This window comes from Centrocercus urophasianus, unplaced genomic scaffold, assembly GCF_019232065.1.
Source record: "Centrocercus urophasianus isolate 14NV4802_14NV808 unplaced genomic scaffold, USGS_Curo_1.0 seq_11, whole genome shotgun sequence".
Taxonomy (NCBI): domain Eukaryota; kingdom Metazoa; phylum Chordata; class Aves; order Galliformes; family Phasianidae; genus Centrocercus; species Centrocercus urophasianus.
The window spans coordinates 79,201,215-79,224,096 of record NW_024884253.1 but is presented as its reverse complement, the minus strand read 5'-3'; the positions used below and the strand labels follow the sequence as shown (position 1 = coordinate 79,224,096).

At 39.6% G+C, this 22,882-nt stretch overlaps 1 protein-coding gene and 1 long non-coding RNA gene across 3 annotated transcripts; one reads left to right on the top strand and one right to left on the bottom strand.

Moving 5' to 3' along the window:
- Positions 1-168: 168 nt before the first annotated feature.
- BPHL (biphenyl hydrolase like) lies at positions 169-14,469 on the bottom strand. 2 transcript variants are annotated; one of them, XM_042839766.1, is made up of 7 exons: positions 14,344-14,469; positions 13,025-13,128; positions 12,100-12,266; positions 6,905-7,058; positions 4,529-4,660; positions 2,843-2,966; positions 169-643 (listed from the first exon to the last, which is right to left on the bottom strand). In XM_042839766.1, the coding sequence occupies exons 1-7, from the start codon at positions 14,430-14,432 to the stop codon at positions 556-558; spliced, it is 858 nt and encodes a 285-aa protein (XP_042695700.1). In that variant the 5' UTR covers positions 14,433-14,469; the 3' UTR covers positions 169-555. The 2 variants fall into 2 exon arrangements, with proteins under 2 accessions (XP_042695700.1, XP_042695701.1); XM_042839767.1 differs by having other exon boundaries at positions 4,532-4,660.
- Positions 14,470-14,689: 220 nt separating this feature from the next.
- Positions 14,690-18,797, top strand: LOC122155045. The gene is made up of 3 exons (XR_006167112.1): positions 14,690-15,154; positions 17,045-17,109; positions 18,641-18,797. It is a non-coding gene; the product is annotated as an uncharacterized LOC122155045 (long non-coding RNA).
- Positions 18,798-22,882: the final 4,085 nt, after the last annotated feature.

The following is a 22,882-nucleotide window of genomic DNA, read 5'->3' as shown; positions in this document are numbered from 1 at the left end:
GCTGATGAGCAGGGTGAATTTGAAGAGGAAGGAGAGGAGGATGAGGCTTAAGTTCCCTCTTATCAGAAGAACCTCTCTAAAGCTGGCATGTGTATGGAATGACTTTTGATAGTAGTGGTAAAGCATGTTCTTTAGATGCTGTGTACCCAATTATCCTCTTTGCACTTGTAACTTTGACAGATTTTATCAATGTATCAGTTCTGAATTCCAAGTTATTACAGTGGTTTTTTTGTCCTTCATAATGTTAAGAGCACATAAAGGCATGCATTCTAGATTATGTTTTCTGTCTTTCTTATCTCCCCCATCAGACAAAGAACAGCTATTTCTTGCCCCACTGGCTGATTAAGTTTCAAGGCACGTTAGATGTCTTGAAGTACAGTGGCATATTCTGATCCACAGAGACTTATATATTGTTAATATGGATCCCTGTCATGGAAATATCTTTTTTTTTCTTTTCTTTTCTTTATGAGACTCATACCTAATGTGAATGAAAAACACAATCACTAAATTTCCTAAACAGTGCAAGGACAAATGCCTCTAACTTTACAGTTTAGGTCACCGTAAGAATTCTTCTACTTCTCTGTTGAACTCTTCTGCAAAACGGAGATGTAGATTATGCTTTCCTTCTGGCATGAGATGCAACCTAAAAAGAAGGAGGGGGGGAAAAAAAAAACAATATTCTGAATATGCACTATACTGTGGGAGCACAAGTAAACAGTTTGTCCTTTTCCTTTGCTCTTGGTTTCCCAAGTAAAAATATCAGTGTAACACTGATGCACTGTGTGTATGTGGATCAGAATGTGTACTACAGGATAAGTTGAAACAACAAAATATTTCCTCCACTTTGGGAAGGATAAACTATGCTTTAAACACATTTGTGTCTCAGACCTAGTTTAAGAACCTCTTCAGTGGTGTGCAAAGATGATGCTGAAATTTAGGTGAGTAGGATACATCTAAAGGTATGTCAAACACCTCAGCTGCTTTGCCTTTGTTGCTTTTTAGAGTAAAAAGTGAAGTCTGTACTTCTGTAGTTGAATTGTGACTTAAGCTACAAAAAGGTTTAGGAGGGTCTCTGAATAGTCTAAATCTTTAAGCTGTTAACTGATAGGTGAGACAAGACTGAACTAATTGCTGTTGTTTTCTCTCTGGGAAAAACTTCATGTATGTACTTCTAGCACATATATCATGTTGTGAAACTCCTTGTTTAACAGCTTTTATCAGCTTCAACAGCTAAAGACCACATTGTCTGATACTTTGCTGTGCTGTCTTCATGCCACTTAAATCCCGCTACAGCAAAGGCAATAATTCTCTTAGTGTTGATCAAGTGATGCTTAGTTTCAGGAAGAAAAGAGCACCAGTGTGAACATATGTAGTTCTAGTATTTCTGTCTGAATTTCACTAAGACTGTTTCTTCAAAGACAAAGCAATATACAGATGTGCAAACAGAACAGCACTCATGAATACCATCCACAGTGATATACCTAATGTTCTAGCCATACAAATACAGAATGATGGCATGCTTATGACAGAATCAATGTATCTGCACTACAAACAACACCTTTTCTAATTTACTATTCAGAGAGAAATCAAGGCAAGAAAAGGTGATATTCAAATTATTACTGAAAATAACCTTAGAACTTTCCACCTTTTATGAACTATCTTTAGTGCAACAAGAGAAAAAGGAGGTCATGTGCCTGTCTTTTCTCTGTATTTCTGATATTTAATCTTTGGTTTGATTCCTTAGTGGGTAAATGCATTTATGGGAGAGCACTTCAGCACAACGACATGTAAAGAACAGCTTTACATTTTACTGTTTGGCAACTTCTAACACTCTCTACCCTTGTGGTCCTTCTGAAGAAGCTATCTGATCTTTGTCTAGTTTTTGTTATGGCATGCCTTAGAGCATTTTTCAGGGAAATCTAACATGACTATAGGTATTCTAAGCAGGGCATCTGTGGCAGTAACTGACTGTCAAGCATTTAAAATAAAAATCTGTATGTGGTTATTAAGGTTTCCCTATCTTTCCTGTTGCATAATGTCTTTTATGAATGGCAGAGCTGACTTTAAGGTAAACATCTCACTCAATTTCTCACAGAGGTGACATCAGTGAAACAGATTCTTACACTTTGCATTCATAAAAATGTTTCAGTTCTAATTCTTCTCTTGAGTGTTCATCAGCATGATCTGTTGCTGAGTAGTAATAGAAACCTTGAATTTATATGCAAATCTATGAAGAAAAGAAAGATAGTGGAATCCCTCCTTTTTATGGGTAGCATTTTTGGGTTTTCAGAATGAATGTCTTGACTTTTCTTGTTTATGGAGTAATACTTCAACACAGCTGTATGATTTTTTTTTTTCCATGTCACTTTTCTGAAACAACAAATTCAAGGAACTTCTGAAAATAAAATCTTAGAGATTGTTGCTCACATCAATAAGAGTATTGTCTGCCTCCCTCTAGTAGCTGGTATTCTTGCTCTATCCATAGCATCTAAATTCATTGCTCACTGAGTGGAACAGAAGTTAGGTATCTCACAAGATAAGGAATGCAATGACTATAACAAGAAAAAGATATATATCTGGTGAGAGGTGAAGAGATCAAGAGGACTTTCCTTAGTTTCTTTTGGAGAATATTAGGAAGGTACTTATTGAATTACTGCTTCCTCTTTCTTTTTACATAAAGGCTCAAATACACTGTTTACATAACTTGAGAGGGAAGTTGAGAATAGTTTCATCTACAGCAGGACTGATTTGTCCAAATGCTTTTTTTTTTTTTTAACGTTGTGTATTTTAATTTCTTCTTTTCTTTAACAATCAGTTAGAAACAGTCCATCGTGTAACTTACCGGGAGCCTTTGATGTGCTCATGAATATATTCTGCATGAAAGCGTGGAACCAAAGGGTCTTTCTCACCATGAATTATTAATGTAGGACATTTGATATGAGGCAGCAACTGTTGACAGATACTACCTAGGGAGAAAATAAATGAAGGTTGCATTTCATAAAAAAAATAAAAGTGAAAGACCAAAGCTGTTTCTGCAAAGGACTCGAACTCCACTTGGGTTCTAGCCATTGTTTCTCCTTGTGGATAGCATGCAATTATTCCACAGAAGTGTGTTAACAGGACTAATATTTATTTCTTTTAAGTAGCGCACAAGCACTGAAATTTGCTCTGTTAGTGGTCATTAACAGAAACAGACACAGCAAATGAAGCTATTTTCCCCAGCCCTGCTTTCTTCTCTTCAACCTTAGTTTTTGTTGTTTTTTGCATTCAATGCTATGTTTTGTTACATAGGTTTATAAGACCCCCAAATCTCTTTCAGTGGGGCTTCTCCCCAGCATCTCATCTCCCAGTTTGTGCATATGGCCAGGACTGCCCCTTCCCAGGTGCAGAATCCAGCACCCACTCTTGTTAAACTTCATGTGGTCGGTGACTATCCTGCTTTCTAATCTGTCAAGATCTCTCTACAAGGTATCTCCATCCTTGATGGAGTCAACAACTTCTCCCAGTTTAGTATCATCAACATGCTTAAAACAATTTCTTGTCCTGCATCCAAGTCATTTATGAAAACATTAAAGAGAACTGACCCTAAAATGGAGCTGAGCATTACAGACCTCTACATTTTTTAGCAGCTTAGCAGGCTCCATGGAGGCTTGACAGGAAATACAGGGGACAGGAGATAAATTTCAACTAATCTACCACTAAATTTCATGGCACACAAACCTATGTTTCAATAAAGATTTTATTTTTATATGTGAAGAGTATAAACTAGTTGAGCCACTTAAAGACAGTAAGTTAACAGTATTTAATTTGGAAAACAAACAAACAAAAACCCTAAAATTCACTTGTCTGAAGTCGTCTCTATTGAAATAAAGGGAGGCTTCGAAGTTTAACTGGCCTGGGCTTTCGACATACCCTTTGTTGCAAAAGTCTTTGTAGAGTAATTGGACAAATCTTCAGAGATAAACATTCAGGGATGATTATACTGCCTGATTGAACTACTTTGGATTTTAAATAGCCAAGCTGTGTCAATAGTATTTTTTTAATGTTTTGTTCAGTTAGAACTGTCAAAATGTGAACTTCCTTTTTTTTGTACTCATTATACACTACTAGCTTTTAAACAGTGTTTCAGCTCCCATTTTCAGAAACTTAGATGAACACACGTGACATTCTGGAGAGCTTACAAATGTCACCAAGAGGCAGACCTTTGACACTGAGAAAGTAGAGCAGAAAAAAGCTGAGCAGAATCCCTCATGTTCAATCTGCATGACAAAAACTATTTACTAATGTAGTTTTATGGCAGAACAAGCAGAGAGACTCATCAGCTAATGATTTCCATAAACCATTTATCCTCCTGTACCTTGCTGGTTCTGTGAAACGTCTATGAAGTAACTGCTTTATTCATAAGTGTGAGCCAGACCCAGCTTTTAATGCCATACGAAGAGGCCTTCCTTTCCTGACTACTAGGATTCTTATCCAAAACTGTCTGCTACTATAACTGCTTCAAATCAACACCATTTCATGGCCTTACCCCCTGATTTTTCAGCAAAGCGGGCTATTCCATCTACCCAAGCCTCACAGGTTTCTGCAAAGTACTTATGTCCATACAGCTCTTCAAGTGGTTTCTTAACCTTCTCACTCCATTTTGAAACATCTCGGATACCTACATAAGATAACAATGAAATATGTTAGGATCTTACCTGCAACAAGACAAAACTCAATACTGACAACGTTTGAATAATTTTTCAAAGCTGAATGCAGACATGGATTTCAAACTTGAAACTGCACTGAATAGTTTTAAACACTTCTTAGTGGAGAAAAGGTTTAAAAAAACTGTTGTTTTATTATCCTTGCAGGAGTGTGAGTTACAGAACTGGCTTATGACATTCATCAGGAACAAAACTATATACATAGGACAGTTATATGACTTCTGATTTTTCTTTTTTTGAGGGTATGAAGAAGATGAGTTCAAGGAGGTACTTTGTGTGTAAAAAGAGAATTATTTTTGTAACAGTGTGGCAGAGCTGGCAGCACTTTTTTATATCCTTCAGCCTTTTGCTTTGGCTTATGGGAGGAAGTTCTTCCATGATTAGCACTGTTCAGAAGAACGAAGCTCTTACTAAGGCATTCCAGCAGGCTGACATCATTAGACATTTGCCATGGTCTTAGAGAAAAACAAGCAACTTTACTTAATAGAGCCCAGTGACTCACGACATCCTGGCTATAGTTTAGAAGGAGTCTGACACTAAGTTCACCTGTTTTTCCCCCAAAATTTTCAATAAATACAGGTCACAGATCAGACACCCATAAAGGTCACTTTCCTTCAACTGTATTTCAGCTGTAAATCTTTAAATCAAGAAAGCTCAAAATAATGTTGACAAAACAGAGAATGTGAAAGACATCTATTCAGTGAAAAGTGCCAACTCCTCAAACAGTAATATACACCATTAGCAAAGCTCTTAATTGCCTTCAAACAGGAATTAAGGGGAAAAAGGAGTTTGGCATTAATTAACAAACAGAACCTGTGAAGCCAAACGAGCAAAGCAGTACTGATTGTTTGAAAGTGTTGTTTTATAACAGTGTCTGGGAACCACTGGGAAACAAGTTTGATCATCCCAGGCTGTGTGTTACTGACTTTACTGACCAACTGTTTCCATTACAAAATCTGCTGTTCTATCCATGCTGCTGACCTTATTTTATGAAGATGGGGGAAAAAGAAAGCTAAATATTGAATGGACACAGTACCAAAAGAAAACCTTTCTCCCTTACCAAATCCTCAACTGCAGATGAAATGCACTGAATCTTAAGCAGCTGAAAGCACCAATCCACAAAAAGGCCAGAAGTCAGCAATGGGGAAGATGCTACCTGCAGTCCTTTCAAAGTAAGACTTTTTTTTTTCCAAATGACTGATTCTGACTGATGTACATTTTGTAATTATCATGTAATAGAACCTCTGCTCATATAATAGCATGTAGAGAACTAACGTAGCATCTTTACAAAGCTAAAAAAGAAACAGAATAAACTACTGCTACTGATAATGAAAATGACTGAGTACAAGTGATTTAAGTACACGTGTGTGACACATACACCAGTTACTTGGCTGAAAAAACAGCCAGGTTCCACAGCTGGTATAAATCAAACTCCAATCATTTAAATAAAACTATCCTCAGTTACACTTGTTGAGAGACTTTTCAGTTAATTCTTCATTTCTAATTTCAACTAGTGCTTTTTTTTGTTGTTTTGCTTTAGATAGTAAATGGTCAGATTTTATTTTGCATGAATTTAATAATGATTAGAAATCCGGTGTTTATTTTGGAAGGATTTTGTAACCACAGTAATTAACTTAAAAGAAATGCAAATTAGAAAGGTATTCTGGGATTTTATATGAATAATTCATTTGCTTTCTGACCTCCAAATAGCAAGTTATAAGCTTGTTTTCTTCCTACATATTATATGTGCCCTAGAGGCAAAAGCTGTTACGTGTTAATATAACAGTTTTCTGTGGACCGTGTCTAAAAGTTGTGCAAGATGTGAGAAAGTAAATTCAGCCAAGGGTTAGTAAGATTATTTAGAATTTAAATGTAGGAACTTGGTATAGCAACAAAAATCTTACCTGCTGAAATATACTGATAAGCTACTAGAAATTATACTTTTTAGTGGCTGTTGATGACGACTTCTTTTTAATCCTGCTATGTTACCCTGCAGTAATTGTTGGGAGATTTTTCCCTGTGATTTTAGTCTATCCCTTTGTGTAACAATTTAGTGAATTTTGTATCCTGTTGCTTTAAATTTGTTGTGTCCTCAGCTCTGTCTCTCCTTGGCTGTAATGTGACTAAGATCCTTGGATGAAGATGAAACTAATTATTCTAGAATATGCTATTTCTCTAGCCATCCAGTTTATACATACCATTATAAATTCTCACATCCTCTTGAGTAACGCTAGCGTTTGCTCCCCAGACAACCATCTTGCGGATAAGAGCTGGATACTTTGCAGCTGCAATGAGTGCTGTAATGCCACCATCACTCCATCCCAGCAAAGAGAACTTCTTAAATTTCAGTGCCTTTGTTGATACAAGAAAGTTATATAAAACTGATATTTTTAGTAAGCGGACATGAAGCGTTTATCAGAAAGCAGCAGTGCAGATCTAGACGCAACACTGCATGGTTGAATGAGATAGGGTAGCTTCCAGGTAGATTTTCCTGCTAAAGGAAAGCTCATATACTTAAAAAACAAAAACAACGCAAAAAAAACCTCTACTCACACTTCTAATTTTTCATGACTATTTAATGAAATAATCAGTGATTATTATATTAGATTCTTACAGCATTTAAGAAGCTGTCTTGACATTAAGAAATGTTTATTTAGAATGGATAGCAAAGACCTAGAGAAGTATTAGAGATCCACTGCGTCCTATGACTGTGAAGTCTTAGAGACCGATGGTACACAGAATGTGTGGATTCTCTTCACATAAAGTTGACAAAGAGTACTGCAGTGTGGGATGGTATGTAACCCAAGATGAACTTAAGAAAAGTTTAAGACTTGGAAAATGAAATTGGGTGAATTAATTTATTGATGTTAGCTGACCTATTAAAGAAAAAATCTATAATGATAAAAAAAAAAATGCTTAAAGAGTGTTTGCTATAGGATTGTATCAAATTTAGGTGCCTAATCCACACTTTGTGAAGCATACATGACATTTTAAATATTAGTACCTCATGAATTCGAATTCAAAACATTACTATTGCAATATCTTTTTCTCAAAAAGGAAGGCTCAGAACAAAAAATACGTCAACCAGGAGATTAATTAGCTCTGACTTGTACATTGCTTTCCTCTTAGAATCTGAAGCTAGTTTTCTCATATTCCAAGGCCTGTGGTAGAGGGTAAGATCAGTGACTGGAAAGAGGATTTTGTGTGTATGATGTTCAGTGAGGAAAAGGTGAGGAAGATAAAGATGCTAGGAAGCAAAGGAATAGACCTCACTGCAGCCTTCCAGCATTTAAAAGGGGATTATAAACAGGAGGGGAATCAACTTTTTACAAGGGTAGATAGTGATAGGACAAGGGGGAATGGTTTTAAGCTCAAAGAGAGAATTAGATGATTGGATGTCAGGGGGAAGTTTTTTACTGCGAGAGTGGTGAGGTGCTGGAACAGGCTGCCCAGAGAGGTTGTGCATGCTCTGTCACTGGAGGTGTTCAAGGGCAGGTTGGATGGGGCCCTGGGCAGCCTGGTCTAGTACCAGATCTGGAGGTTGGTGGCCTTGCATGCAGCAGGGGGTTGGAGCTTGATGATCCTTGGGGTCCCTTCCAACCCAAGCTATTCTATGAAATAAATGTGCAGTTTGTACTGGAACAATATTCAATAGCAGTTTTGTATACAGGAGCCTGAGTTTGTGAACTCTTCAGCAAAAAGGCATAATTTAAAGTTTTGAAGGTTTTTTTTTCTTTTTTTGTGTTCTTTTTTCTTTTTTAAAATTTTTAGATAGCTTTAAAGAAGATGTGGTACTTTTGAAGGGGAAAAAAAGAAGTTAGTTGAATGTGTTGTTTTGGCACTCAGTGTTCTGCTGTTGGAATACAAGTCCTGCTTTCTTTGGAGAGAAGAAAGCAGAAACAGGAAATAAGAGAAACAAAAGAACTACAGAGAAAGGAAAAAGTAGTTATAATCTGGAAGCTTGCTCCTGCTTGTAAACACGATGCTCAAGTGAGGCACAGCCTTATCAGTCAAACTGATACCTGTTTTTTTTCTATTGCTATTGTACTTATCTGGTTTCGGCAGCTTCCTTGATACTAAGCTCACTGTAGTCTTGCTCAATCCCAGATTTCATCTGTCTAAGCCCTAATTAGCAAACAGAAAAGAAATAAGATAGGGGATAGAGGACATGTAAGGTAAGATCTGACAGCAAGAAAAAGGAGCCTTGAATTTTAGCAGCTAGTTACATGTAGGCCCCAGTCTGCAGAAAAAATTAGTTACAAATGATCAATTTTCAGTATCGTTCTGCCAAAGTGTCACTGGCAAGTTTTAGGAGCTGGCAGCAGTGCTCATAAAGCTTATGGTTTTGGTGTTGCTGCTGTTCTCCTCGTGCCAGTAGCAAATTAAGCATCTCAAAGTTGCCTGATGATTAAAATTTTTATTCTCCATCCTAGGCAATTTGCCAGTGCTTTAACTGAGATCCATTTGCCCCAGTTATGTACTTCTCTCATTAACTAGCCATTATTTTGTTGCATTTTTGGGGGTTTTCTCAGGATGCCTTTTCAGAAGGAAGAATTTATTTTATCCTCTGTGGCCCTCCAAAAAAAACCCACAAAAACAACCCCCAAAACCAATGCAATGTAACTTTGCCCCAGTTATGTACTTCTCTCATTAACTAGCCATTATTTTGTTGCATTTTTGGGGGTTTTCTCAGGATGCCTTTTCAAAAGGAAGAATTTATTTTATCCTCTGTGGCCCTCCAAAAAAAAACCCACAAAAACAACCCCCAAAACCAATGCAATGTAACAGATGTCCTGGAAATGGTGTGCATGTTTGTTTGCTTTAGTTTTGAATGACTTACCCTGCAGGCCTCTAACTTATACTGGCAGTTACCTGTAAGCTAGGTTTCAGCTCCTCAGTTCTGTGGGTGATTTTGTGCTGTCTTTACCCAACCAGTGAACAAAATGAACTCTGTACTATATATGATTTCTTTGGACCACAGCAAGTATGCCACAAGGTCTACAGTTGATCAACAAAAACTGGGAGAAGCCCAAAGCCACCTTTTTACTTCAACAGTAGATTTCCAGACTAAGAACCTCTTAAATATCAACTGACTGTTTCCACAGTACTAATTTTTAATGCTTTGGGCCTTCATTGTGATTTTTGTTAGAGATTGGGATGGAGTATAGCAGAATGGACCTATATGCATTAGACTCCTTCAATTTTATCTCAATTCCTTTGCAGAACATGTTCACTGATGCGTAGCACTGTCATCTGCATCAAGGTGCTAAACGCTCTTCAGAATTTATACTTCTGTTACTTCACTGAAACCCTGCAGCAGTCACAGCTCCAGGAGAGGCACCAGAATCTGAAAGAGCCCAGAATAAAGGCACTGAAGGCTCACCCATACCAATGGGTTTTGTTTGTCTGCAGGCTGTTTGCATGCAAACCACATATCATTAGACAGCCCTCTGCAGGAGCTATGACTTTGTTTTATGCTGGAAATCCTAGTTAGGGTGATTACGTGGGATTTGTGCTATCCTTCACGTTGTGCTAAAATAGAATCAAGTTACTTGCCCTTGGGAAGATTTTAACAAATAGTTGTTACATGCTTACATCAGTGAACATCTTCAAAAAAACAGGATGCCACATCTCATTTGTTTTGGCAGCTTTAGAAATCTGTGGACTGCTGCCTTCTTTGACTGCCTGCATTACGATTATATGCTCTTTAAGGACAGCTCTAGCTCTGTTTTCTATTTTGCAGCTATTAGTTTTTCAACAGAGGCAGGGAAAGGGAGTTCCAACCATTTAAACAGAAAGTTTGTCACCTACCCAAGATAGCAGCTTTCTTTTCTTTGTTTGTGTAGAAGAAATTGGTGACTTACTGTGCAGAGAGATTGCTTATATGGTTAGAGGGCACAACTGTATTTTAATCCTGATTCTGCTGTCAGACTTATTTTGTTTCACCACACAGAATACTCGAGGAAGACTGCATTTCCAGCTTCATATGGTTCTTTCTGTAAGGTTACTGCTCGTTACAGTTAAATACAGTTGGATTCACTGACTGAATCTTCTCTCATATTTTTGGAATTTTCATGCTCTGCCAACTTTCTTAACATGGCCAACGAAACTGTATAGCTTAACATAACAAGGCCAAAATATTAGTTAGAACTAAACCAGAAAACAGTGTTAGCACTTAGAGGATGGAGTAAAAACACAGTTTAGGAACATAGATTTGAAATAAAACCAAAAAATCTGTAAGATGGAGAGATAATAACAACTTTGAATCGTAGTCTTCATAATCACAATAACAGCGCTAGCTAAGATCTGATATGATTACAGGAATCCTTTGATTTCCTACAGAAATTATTGCAGTAATAGGCTGTAAAATGCAAAGCGCCAAGTCAGTTTTCAGATCAGATGTCTCTTGAACTGCATTGCTCGAGGTAAAATGTCAAGCTTGTATTAGCTAGAAAAATTTCTAAGAACTTTTCACTATTGTAACCTCTTCTAGTTAAATCACCTGGCTTAGTCCTTGTTTTTCATATATAGTTTACCTAAACCTACTGGTTTTCATCTGTAAATCTCTTAGGGCAAGGTTTTGGAATAAGAACTTATTGCTTTGTAATTCCCAAAGCTGAACTTCTCTATACACTGCAGAAGAAAATATTTTCCAGAACAGTGCATATCTGCCCAGTTTTAAGCCTTCATTTGTATGTTTAGCTTAACGTGTTTTCTGTTGGAAATAATGTATTGTCATGGTTTTCACTGGGATAGATTTAATTTCTCACAGAGGCTTGTATGATGACGTAGTTTGGATTTTTAATGAAAATAACAGTGATAACACAGCAATATCTTCAGTTATTGCAGAGCAGTGCTTATACAGTCAAGGATTTCTCTGTTTCTCATACTGATCTGCACTGAGGAAGCTGGGGGTGCAAGAGAAGCTTGGAGGGGACAAAGTCAGGTCTGCTGACCCCAACTGACCATAGGGATGTCCCATACATGAGAGCATGCTTGGCAATACAAGCAAGCTAAGGGAAAAGAAGACGGAACATGGTGGATGTTGAGAATGAAGGTGTTTGCCTTCTCAGGTAACAGTTATGTGTGATGAGCTGTGCTTTCCTGTGGCTGAACATCTGCCTGCCAATATGAAGTACTGAATGGATTCCTTATTTTGCCTTGCTTGAATGCACAGCTTTTGCTTTACCTAGTAAACTGTCTATCTCAACTCGTGATTGCCATCTTTCTGATTCTTTCTCCCATCCCATCAGGGGAGACTAAGCGATCAGTTGTGTGCTGCTGAGCTGCCTGCTGGGCTTAAAGCACAACACGTACTTCGCAGCACTCTTTCACCTGCAAAACTTAAGAAAAATAGTTTTATATTTACAGTAAAATCTGAGAATAGATTTACCTGCATAAGATCCACAGCATCCTTTGCATCTCTCTCGAAGAAATCTGGAGGGAAGTCTCGAGAGGGAGGGATGGACTGTCCGTATCCTCGTGGATCCCAAGCGACAACTGTGAATAGCTGCTTATTCATGGACTTGAGCTGTGGTCCAAAATCGGTTTGACCACTCCCTGGAAAACCATCATTCTTCAATTAAAGTAACCACCATAATACATATACAGCATATATACTCTTGATGGAAACTGGGGAAACTTGTATCTTAATTCTAAAAAAGAGGCTTTATGCTTTATCTCTGACTAAGGGTTGCAATTCTCAGCCATGAAGTGCATAATAAAAATCTTTAGAAGTATCTGCAGTATGATGAGAGCAAACTTTCTAGTAGGAAGGCAAGCTTATAAAAAATGATGCTCTGCATGGATGTTCTAGAAGAGCGTCTTAAACTGAGTTTCCTGGAATTGTTATCTGAGATAGGGACTTATTAATAAACTGCAATGTTTATTAATTCAACTGAAATGCACCTAGTTCCTAAGAGGGATGCAACAATCAGCTGTATAACAAATACAGCTGACCTGATTTTTTTTCCTCACATTACTTTGCACCTTGTTGTAGCTATTTGATGGACACCCTATTCCTTTTCCCACAGTCCAACCCAGAAGGTATGAGTGACTATGAGAGTTAAGAAATTGAGAACCAAGATCATTTTGTATAAAAGTTGCCCAGAGATATATTTAAAATCTTTAAAAACAGTTAACTGGTTGCTATACCTCTACATTTTCCTATCTTTTATATGTGTAATAATTCACCTTTTAATGAAAATGCTCTATAATTGGGTGCTGGATATATTACAAAATAGTTTGTGCACTCTAGCAAAAGAGCAGATGGTTAAAGAGGTGGTTGCACTATAAAGAAAAAAACAAAATCTCCAGACCTAGCATTCCAGGAAGCAGAAGAACTGCATGGCTCCCTTCTCCTGTTTGCTGATAATGCAGATTGACTCCATTCACTTGGATTTTGGCAGACGTTATTGAAGTACTAGGGATGCAGCAAGGAAAACAAAAACATTGAGACAGGTAATTCTCATTACTACAAGGACATTCAAAGAATGCAGAATACTTACTTTGTCTAGATATGAAGGATAATAAAGGAAAATCTAAACTGTTTACTTGTCCTTTCACAGACGCACAGAAGACTTGACAGGGGTGCAGTTGGGTTCATTATGTGACCACTGGAGAGGTGATGGAGTCTCCTATGGGAAAACTCAAGATCTGTCTGGACACCTCCCTGTGGAACCTACTGTAGGGAACCTGCTTTAGCAGGGGAGTTGGACTCGATCTCCTCAGGTCCTTTTCTGCCATTTGTACTCCTATTTCACAAATGCAATTAAATGATTCAGATAAAGGAGGAAAAAAGTCTTGACCATCCAAGAAGGGGAATATAATTACAGCTTTACATAGCTACAGAAATGTGTTGGAAAAATATGTATTACAGAGGAGAAACCTCCTTCTGCCACATAATTTTGAAGTAGCTAGGGTCAGCCTTACTGCTTCTAAACGGGATTTCTCTGTCTGTGAAACACATTACAATCTCTTGTTATGGCATATATATTGTTCTGCAGTAGTAGCACATACAGAAGGTAACCAACACGTAGTTCTTGTAGGCAAGGGATGTACGTTGTGATGTTGAGATTCAGTGTTTTACTTTTTCCACAGCTCTACCTTTCTCCTGATCAATTATTAACGTTGGGGGCTCAGGAATGAGCTTGTGACGTACAACTCCTGGATCGTGGCTCAGTGTAAAGTCCAATGGAATTCTAGAGTTTCACATACAATGTTTTTTTAACGCTTTTTGGACTAAAAAATGTATATATATATATATTTATATATATATTTAACATGCTGCCCATGAAACTGCCCTGTAGCCGGGTATCGCTAAAATAGATGAGGTCTCCTCCACACGAAACTTCTGTGTCTGAGCTCCGTTCAGTATTGCTGCTGCCACTGTGACTTCGTTTTTGCAAAGCGTCCGTTAAAACACCGCATTTTTCATTGCCTAGCATAATCATACCAGCAAAAACCCACTTAAAACAGCAAGCAAACAGACGAACAAACACCGACAGCCCCACAGCCCGCAATGTAAAGGAGCGAGCAGCGTTAAGGCTTATAGCCGTGCAGAGCACACGCCTGCAATCACCGGGCTAATCCAACGCAGAGCACGCAGCGAGCCTCTCAAGACTGTGCTTTTCATTACCCGTAGGAGGCGGCCGGTCCCCGGCTTGTGAGCAGCGCAGCGCGAGGTTGTATCATCAGCAGCGCCAAGGCTCCGCTTCGCCACGCCATGATACCCGCCGCCCCGCCCCGCCTCCTCCCACTTCCCTGTGAGGACGTTCCGCCCTCAGGCCGTCATTCGCGTGCCCTGTGAAGGCGGTACAGCGCCAGCACCGTGAAGCACCGCCGCCACACGGCACGCCAGCAGCTCCTCCGCGCGACTCTGCGCACGCGCGGAGCGCAACCCCTCCACACACCGCTCGGCGGGAACGCGCCTCTGCTGCCGCGCTCTGATTGGCGGCCGCTAATGTCAGTCAGGAGAGGGAGGCGGTGCTGGACGTTGGTGTGCTGCGTAAGGGGGTTAAAAGGAAGGGGGTTGCGATTTGTGGTCGCGTATCTGCTGTTCTTGCTAGCTGTGCGAGAGGAGTTGGGGGAAAAAAGAAGCCGTGGTGGTTATTTGGAAGTGCAGCTCTGCCTTGAGCATGGATAGTGAGGAAAGCCCCCGGCTGGGTCTGTGCTGAGGACTGTAGCTTCTCTGGGACAAGGCCTTCTGTGTGCCGAATGCAAATCGTAGAATCCTCACCAAGAATCGTTAACTATGCCACATGTGGAGGAGAAAAGCCAGTCTGAGCCATAGCCTGCCTGGGCTGATGGTGAAGAGAGCTGTGCAGGTAGTGGGGGCAACACAGAAAGCCTAGGGCTGATACCAAGCTTGGAGAAGACCCAGGAAGTGCAATCTTCTGCCCTAGACCTGGGCAGGAGGGATGTATCCAAGCCAAATCAGTTGTGCCAGGGTAAGTTTAGGTTAGATATCAGGAAAAACAGAAAGGGTTGTTAAGCACTGGGGTAGGCTCCTCAGGGAGGTGGTTGAGTCACCATTCCTGGATGTGTTTAAAAAGCGTTCGGATGTGATTTAATGGAGGGTTGTTAGAGTTAAGATAGTATGGTTAGGTTGTGGTTGGACTCAATGATCTTTGAGGTCTTTTCCAACCTGAGTTTTTGTGCACGTTTCCCCCAGCCCACGGGGAGCTCAGTGGCTATCCTGAGAGTGAAAAGTTGTCAGCCTTCTTGCTCCACTACAGTTTGTTTGGATAGGACCAACAGTGCTTAGAGGTGAATGACAGACACAGCAAATGCCAGTGCGTAAAGAGATTAACACAGCTGTGTGAGCATACTGGTTTGGTTTATCCCCCAAGCAGATCAAACCATTTAAGATTAAGGCCTTTAGTACAGTTAATTACAAGTAATCCACCATCGAGACAAGCTGCTTCTACTGCTGCCCAATGGCATACATGAGAGCCTGCAGTTTCCTTCCACTTTCAGAGGCTCATTTTTGCTGTGCGTGTCACTGTTCTCACTTCCTTCTGGTGAAAGATGGTGACAGCTGACTGTTGTGAGTTCACAAAAACAAAACAAAACCAAAAAGACATGGCTTGCTCTTTGGCTACACAAACTGGTTTATTTCTTTTTTCTGAACTTTGGAACTCTCAAAAGGGTTCCTATCTCATGTTTCACTGAGGGAGATGTCTCAGACTTTTTGTATCTAGTTTAATTCCTGTAAAAATGCCTTTCAACATCTAATCTTACACATTCTCCTCTTACTATGGCTGAAGATGTAGTAACTTGTAAGAAGGTGTGGTGAAAAAACTGAGGGATTAGATAAAAAGCATTGAACACAATGTAGAAGGAGAAAAGAGGTAATTAGAAAGATAAAATCCAGACCTTCACCAGATAAGAGAAAAGGGAGATGAGTGGATTTATGTATCACTTAAGAGTTAAGGTTTGGGTGGTTCAGGATCAGTTATCCACACTGTCACTGTGATGAAAACCAGGTGGATATGCTGCACCATGCATTGTTTCCAGGCCTTTAATCACAGATCTGGGCCAAATGAGGCACAAAAGCAGCCATTCCTTTCCTATGTGCTTGGACTGTGCAACTCATCTCTCAAGGTTTTCTGCCTTCTTTGGCCTGAAGAAAGGAAAGCAGAAACGGTTCTGGCAAAAACTTTTTTTTTCCTATGTGTGTGGAGAAAATGAACTCCACAAAATATACTGAACGAGTGAAACGCCTGAGGGGAGAGAGATACCAGCTGGGTCCAAAAAACAATGGCCTCAGCTGTGGAAGAAAGACCCTGCCAAGGTTGGATGTGTATGGAAGATAATCTGGGCCCAAAATGCACGGGCAGTTGTAGGGTGGCACCCTTCCTTGCCCTGCAAACTGCATTATTCTATTCTAGAACTGCTGAGTTCCTGGCTCCCTGTCACATAATATCATGGAATCATAGAATTGCTCAGGTTGGAAAAGACCTTGAAGATCACGAAATCCAACTACAACCTAACCATACTACCCTGAATCTAACAACCCTCCTCTAAATCCCTGAATACCACATCCAAATGGATTTTAAACACAGCCACAAATGGTGACTCAACCATAGGGAGCAGTTGGCTCTGCACTTGTTGTGCACAGATGTATTTAATCTGGAAATAATACAGCTCCACCCTTTTGTCTCCAGTTCCACTAAGCAATTGCTATAGAGTTTCTTCCTGCTGCAGACTAGGTTCTTGAGCCTGTGTAATGTTAATAGGTTGTTTTTCCTTCTTTCTCTTGAGCTGCTTTTTATGAAGTTGAATGTCCTGCTGTTTTTTTTTGTTTGCTCTGACACTTGGATTCCTCTTGTTTTCAGATGTTAAGCATAAGTCAGTGTATTCACCGTGGGAGAAAACCTTGTTGCTGCAGCTCCACAAAAAGGTACGGGTTGGATAGAGGTGAATTGCCTAATTCTGAGCAAAGATCACAGAATCATAGAATGGCCTGGGTTGAAAAGGACCACAATGATCATCGAGTTCCAACCCCCTGCTATGTGCAGAGCCACCAACCACCAGACCAGGCTGCCCAGAGCCACATCCAGCCTGGCCTTGAATGCCTCCAGGAATGGGGCGTCCACAACCTCCTTGGGCAACCTGTTCCAGTGCTTCACTACCCTCTGAGTGAAAACATTCTTCCTAACATCTAATCTAAATCTCCCCTGTCTCAATTTAAAACCATTCCCCTTGTCTGTCCTCCCATGGACAGACAAGGAGGCTGTTCACCCTTGTAAACAGCCATTCCCCCTCCTGTTTATAAGCTCCCTACAAGTACTGGAAGGCCACAATAAGGTCTCCCCAGAGCCTTTTCTTCTCCAAGCTAAGCAAGCCCAGTTCCCTCAACCTTTCTTCATAAGATGTGGAATAGTGATGTTTGTATGATTCTGTTTTGACCTTTCAAACAAGAAAGATTGAGCAAATGTGGAATTAATTTTGGAAATCTGTAGGTGTGAAGCATGCATAGAAGCAGCAGCATCTTGTATCAGGAGACCTGTTTAGTTAGTGTAGCAGCCACGTTCAAAGTGACTTCTATTGAAAGAATATGTAAGTAAGTAAATAGTGCTTTGTGATCAGCAGAACAGCTAGTAGAAAAAGATCCCAGATATCTTGGCTCAAAGAGCATTGCAGGTTGAAGAAATTGAAACACAGGTACATAAGAATTGCTCTTTTGTTTCCTGTTTGTCTATGTATTTGTTATGCTTGTGAAGGATAGTTGTCTGTTAGCTTAAGCAAAGTCTGTGTGCCTATAATGCCCTTATAAAGAGCTGCATGAGAAAGACAAAGTGCCCAAGCGTGTCCGTGTGAGGAGGTCTCTTAATTTCAAAGTTGAATGTGATCTGCATCCTATAGTCCTAATAAAAGACTTTGTGCAATTTTTGTTTAGATTCAAGGCATTTCCTAAGATGATTGCAAATAAAAATAAAAGCACAAAAGCAACAGCGGTTTTCCCCTTGGAGGGGGCAAAAGTAACATTCAGAAGACGGCTTTTGATTTGTTTGTGGAAGAGGTTGTATGAATCTCTTCACATTTGTAAGAGCTGAACTTGGTGACCCAGATATTTCTTCTAGAAATATCTCCATTTAGCTCTCATGACATGAGATATGTGTGGGACGCACAGGAATTGCAACCCATGGTTCAAACCTAAGCGGTATTACTGACTCACTAAGGTGATTAGGGTGGATTTTTGTCTCAAACAACTCTCATCAAGAACCTCTGAGTTCTATAAGCTTTAGTGCTTCTTATCTGATTGCATCCTAGTTCTGGTACAAGTTAGCATCGGTACCAAAGAAATAAGGAAACTGCTATAGAGAAAGGAAGTGACCTACTTACGTTAGAAAGGAGTTGAAGAGAGGAGGGAAACCCAGCGTAAGTCAGGAGTTCTCTGACTCTTTCGTTTCATTTCATTTGTGGGACAGCTTCCTCCAGCACAAAGGCAGTCAATGGAATCTGTATGCTAGACCCTGTTCTGATCATAAACTACCTGTGGGTGTTCAAGCTTTTGACTTGCCTGGGCCACGCCGAGTGAAGAGGAATTGTCTTGGTCCACGTATAGAATATATAATATAGTTAATGTATGTAAGTAACAAAACTGATCATATATGTTTATTTTTCATTAAAATAAAAAATCAGCAACAAAAACATAAAACAAGTGGGATATTTGACCTTGTTTTTGTGAAATTAATGCATCGTTGTCTGGTTCAGTGGAAGTGGTTGCAGCTCTTAGTGAGCTCTCCAGGTGTTCATCAGAGATTTTTGTTGAAATGTTGCTCTTGTACTTCATCCTCGAAATCACTTGTTTACAAATGTATGTGCTGCCAAAAGTGATGATGTGAATGAGGTGTCCTGTAAAGTGCTAAGACTGTCTTATAAAAGCTTAGAGAGAAACATGATCAGAATTTTCTTTGTGTTGGATGTCTGATTGCAGCCTTATACATCCTGTTTGAAAACTTGCAGGTATTGTATTCATGTTGACTGAAAATGGAGCTGCAAATATACAAAACAGTTGATGATATCTTGTGGAAATCTTGAAACCTATTCTCAATTTTTTTTTTATCAACATAAAAAGCAAGGCTGCATCTTTTCTGCTGTTCACAGGACCTTGTTTAGCCAACACGTCAAAACGTATGAAATTATTGGTCATAACTTGAGCTTGCCATAATTTAAGCTTCATTTCAAATGCTGTTGTGATTTGAAACACAGCACAGATAAACTGATTTTCACCTTGAAGGTGCATATTCAACTCCTTTAAATGAGCAGCCAAACCCACCAAAAACCCTAAATCTGTGAGCCATTTTTAATCTTTGAATTCTGGCACAAATTTTCCATTTGATTCCTTAAAGGACATGATTTCATTTAGCAAATCACAAAATCTTTCTAGTATTTTACCCCCAACTTAGCCACCTTCCTTCAGAAAAATAAATGCTGTCCCCATAATTGGCATCCAGACTTTAAGGAGCTCCTGGAATTGTCCAATGGATTGAATGATTGCCTTTGTGGAAGTTGCAGCTTTAATGATTTGCACAACGTTATCCACAGTGAAAGCTTTCACCCTTCATTTTTCTTGATGTGTGATGCAGTGATATTTCATCAGTTGTGAGTTGCTGGTGGTAATTACATTGTCTTCTATTAATATTACAAGTCCCTCTTTTTTACCAACCATTGGCAGGGACCAGCAATAGCTATACCAGATATGTTGACAAAAGTTAAAGAAAATCACTTTAATGTAGCTTTTAGTGTTTCATAGAGAGCAAGAGATTTAGTTGTGTCTTTTAATGACACCAAAGAAGCAATTTCTTCAGTGACATTTTATTAGTCGTCAGTACCTCTAATGAAAATGGCAAGTGGGGCCGTATCTGTAGCATCTGTATTTTGTCACCAAAGCATAACATGTGAAATTAGCAGCTTCATTCTCCAAATTTCATCTGATAGATGCTCCACTTTCTTCAGTTCACCTGGCTACAGGCTGATGAGACAAACTGATCATAGAAATATCCTTTTTTTTTATAAATTTTTTAAAATCAGGATACATTATATCTGTCTTGCTTTCCATACATAGCTTAATAAACTCACCATCAGTAAATGGCTGGTTTTTTGCAGTCAGAATTGCTGCTGTGTAACTAACTTTTATAAAAGAGTCTGTTTATTTTTTTCCTCAAAGATTTTGCAGCTATGTTGAAACATGAATATCAGCGATCGCTGCGTTTTTCTCACCAGGTGGCACAAGCACATGCCACGTAATACATGTGGCTTGGATGTGGCTGAGTGTCTGTGGTGAGTGCAAGAGGAAGAGTCAGCACTGCACTGCACCCTCCCAGTTTTCCATAACAGTGCAGACTGCACACGGCTGGTTTGATTGTTGCTGAGCAATGGGCACACAGCTGAGGCTGGGCCAAGCTGAGCCGCTTGGCAGAGGAACCAGTAGGGCAGGGCTTGAACTGGTGGTTGATTGAGCACCTGCTGATGGAGTGTTGTTGGCCACGTGACCAGAGGGGTGGAATGAAGGTGGAGCCATCCTGGACTCAAATAAAGGCCAGCCACTGATGGGAGAGCATCTCCTGGACCTAGGCTGCTTCCTATAGTGCTGTGTAGCCAGAGATCTCTTTCAGGTGAGTTCAGTTCTTTCTGTACTGACTACTGGCCTACCTGCCAATACTCTGGTATTGCCAAGAACCTGTCAGAAGCAATTTTGCTTCTTTGTGAGCAGAACATATGACTAGATAGTACTAGAAGCTAGGGAAGAAAGCCCTCTGTAGTGCTAGAGAGTTGGTAGTTGGCTCTGCTTGTACTGGATGATCTTTCCTACTTTGTTTGTAGATCCCTCTGGCTGTATACAAGCTGGGCATATTTCAGAAACTTGAAGATTCTTACTCTGTTTTTCACATGCCTTCAAGGCTGAATTAAGGTCTTTGTTGTAGTATGATGATAAAAAATTAATGCAGATAAAAGCAGAGCTGATTTAAAGCCACTTGATCAAGGGCCAAGTTCATGAGTATTGCCTCTGGTTGGCAGTGGCTGCAGGAAGAGGGAGCTAAGTGTTGTCAGCCCACTTTAAGTCCACATATCAAACAACAGTGTCTTCTCTGAGTTTTTCATTCTGTACTATTAATTGGTATTATTTAGCAGATATTTTAGAAGCAGTGAAGATTGCTGGAGATGCTTAGCTGTTTGTGTGCTGGTAATGAACATATAGTAACTGACTAAATTGCTGTGAATACGCTGTAATCCTCGAGGCATTTTAGAATTCGGCACATTGGCTTCTTTGTAACAATCACTGTAGCTACAGGACTGAGGCTGCACTTCAATGAACCCTGTGCTATTAAACAGTTCTTACTCTGTCTCTGCTAAAACAGCTTCTGGACCGGCTGCCTAGAATGAAAGGGAAAGGAAATACAAATTATTGCAAAGAACGTAATCTTAAATTGTCCTTCTGCCATAGCTCAAAAATTCCTTGCATTTCAGTCTGAGGATGGTGCTAACTCGCTTCTTTGGGCCTTGGAAGTCCTTCTTACGTTTCACCCATTTAACCTTGCTTTGAGACCTCTAGCATTATTTTTTACTATCTGTGTCTAAAGAAAGATGTCCAGTACTAGTTTAAAGGCTTCATGAAGATTCACAAATTCCATAGTTAGTCTATTCCAGCAGTTAATTGTCCAGTTTATTAAATATGTATTGATTCACATTTCAGCATGCCTGGCTGCGGCTTCCAGCCATTGGGTGCTATTTTGTGGTTTTTCACAATACCTAAGAGCTTATAACACCTTGGGCTCTGCCCAGGACTCTGTCATTGAGTTCTGTCAATGGTGTGCTGAAAGATTTTCTGTAGCTCTCCTGCTTTTCTATACCATCCACAATGTGACCTGAATGCTGAGCACTAGTGTAGAATTGGACTTGCCAGTATCAAAGCTTAAGTGAACTTCTATCTCCCACATCCCAGTTCAGAGGTCTTTGACTACTCTGTGCCTGTTGTACTGAGGTGTTTCTACGTCTTTTGTTGTCATTGTTACTTCAGAACGTAAGGTCTTGGCTTGCTTTCATTAATAAAGAAAAAAACTGAATGTGCTCACTATTTATTCTGTGCATCAAATAAGACAAGGTTCTTATAAGGGAAAAATAGAATACTGTATGAGTAAAGACTACAGGTGTGTGAGACTTGAATCAAATGGGATATGGAATGGATGCACTGCAGTGAAATCAATGCTTTGAGTACACGGGTGTTTTTAGATCTGTTCTGAAATCTGTTTCACGAGGCAACACAGTGGGTGGTGGTATTAACACTCTGTGGACTAATAGCAGAAAAAGAAGAATGGGTTTAAGCATATATGAACAGAAGTTGTGCAAGTCCTCCAGGATCTGGGTGGATGTCAGTCTGTGTTATAATTTCTGCTGAAGTCCTCATTTTGGGGACCCGCTTTCACTATAACTTATGCTAAATGCTTCTAAAGCTGAGAAATATGTTGGGATTTGCTGTGACTCCAGTTTAATTTTACTAAAATAGTGGCTGCTGAATCCTATGCTTCTATAGGATTGCTAACTTTCTGGCATCAATTAGAAGCTAATCAACGCTTACTGCTTTTTCTACAGCAAAGAGACCTGGTCCAAAAAATCTGTTTGGCTTGTAATAAACAAAGCAGAGGTATCATTCTTCATAGGAAGAGTAT

Coding starts and splice junctions, on each gene's coding strand:
- BPHL (XM_042839766.1), bottom strand. CDS start 14,432: ATGGCGTGGCGAAGCGGAGCCTTGGCGCTGCTGATGATACAACCTCGC. Junction 7,059..12,099: donor ATGCTGTGGATCTTATGCAG/GTAAATCTATTC, acceptor GTATCAACAAAG/GCACTGAAATTTAAGAAGTT. Junction 4,661..6,904: donor GGATGTGAGAATTTATAATG/GTATGTATAAAC, acceptor TATCTTATGTAG/GTATCCGAGATGTTTCAAAA.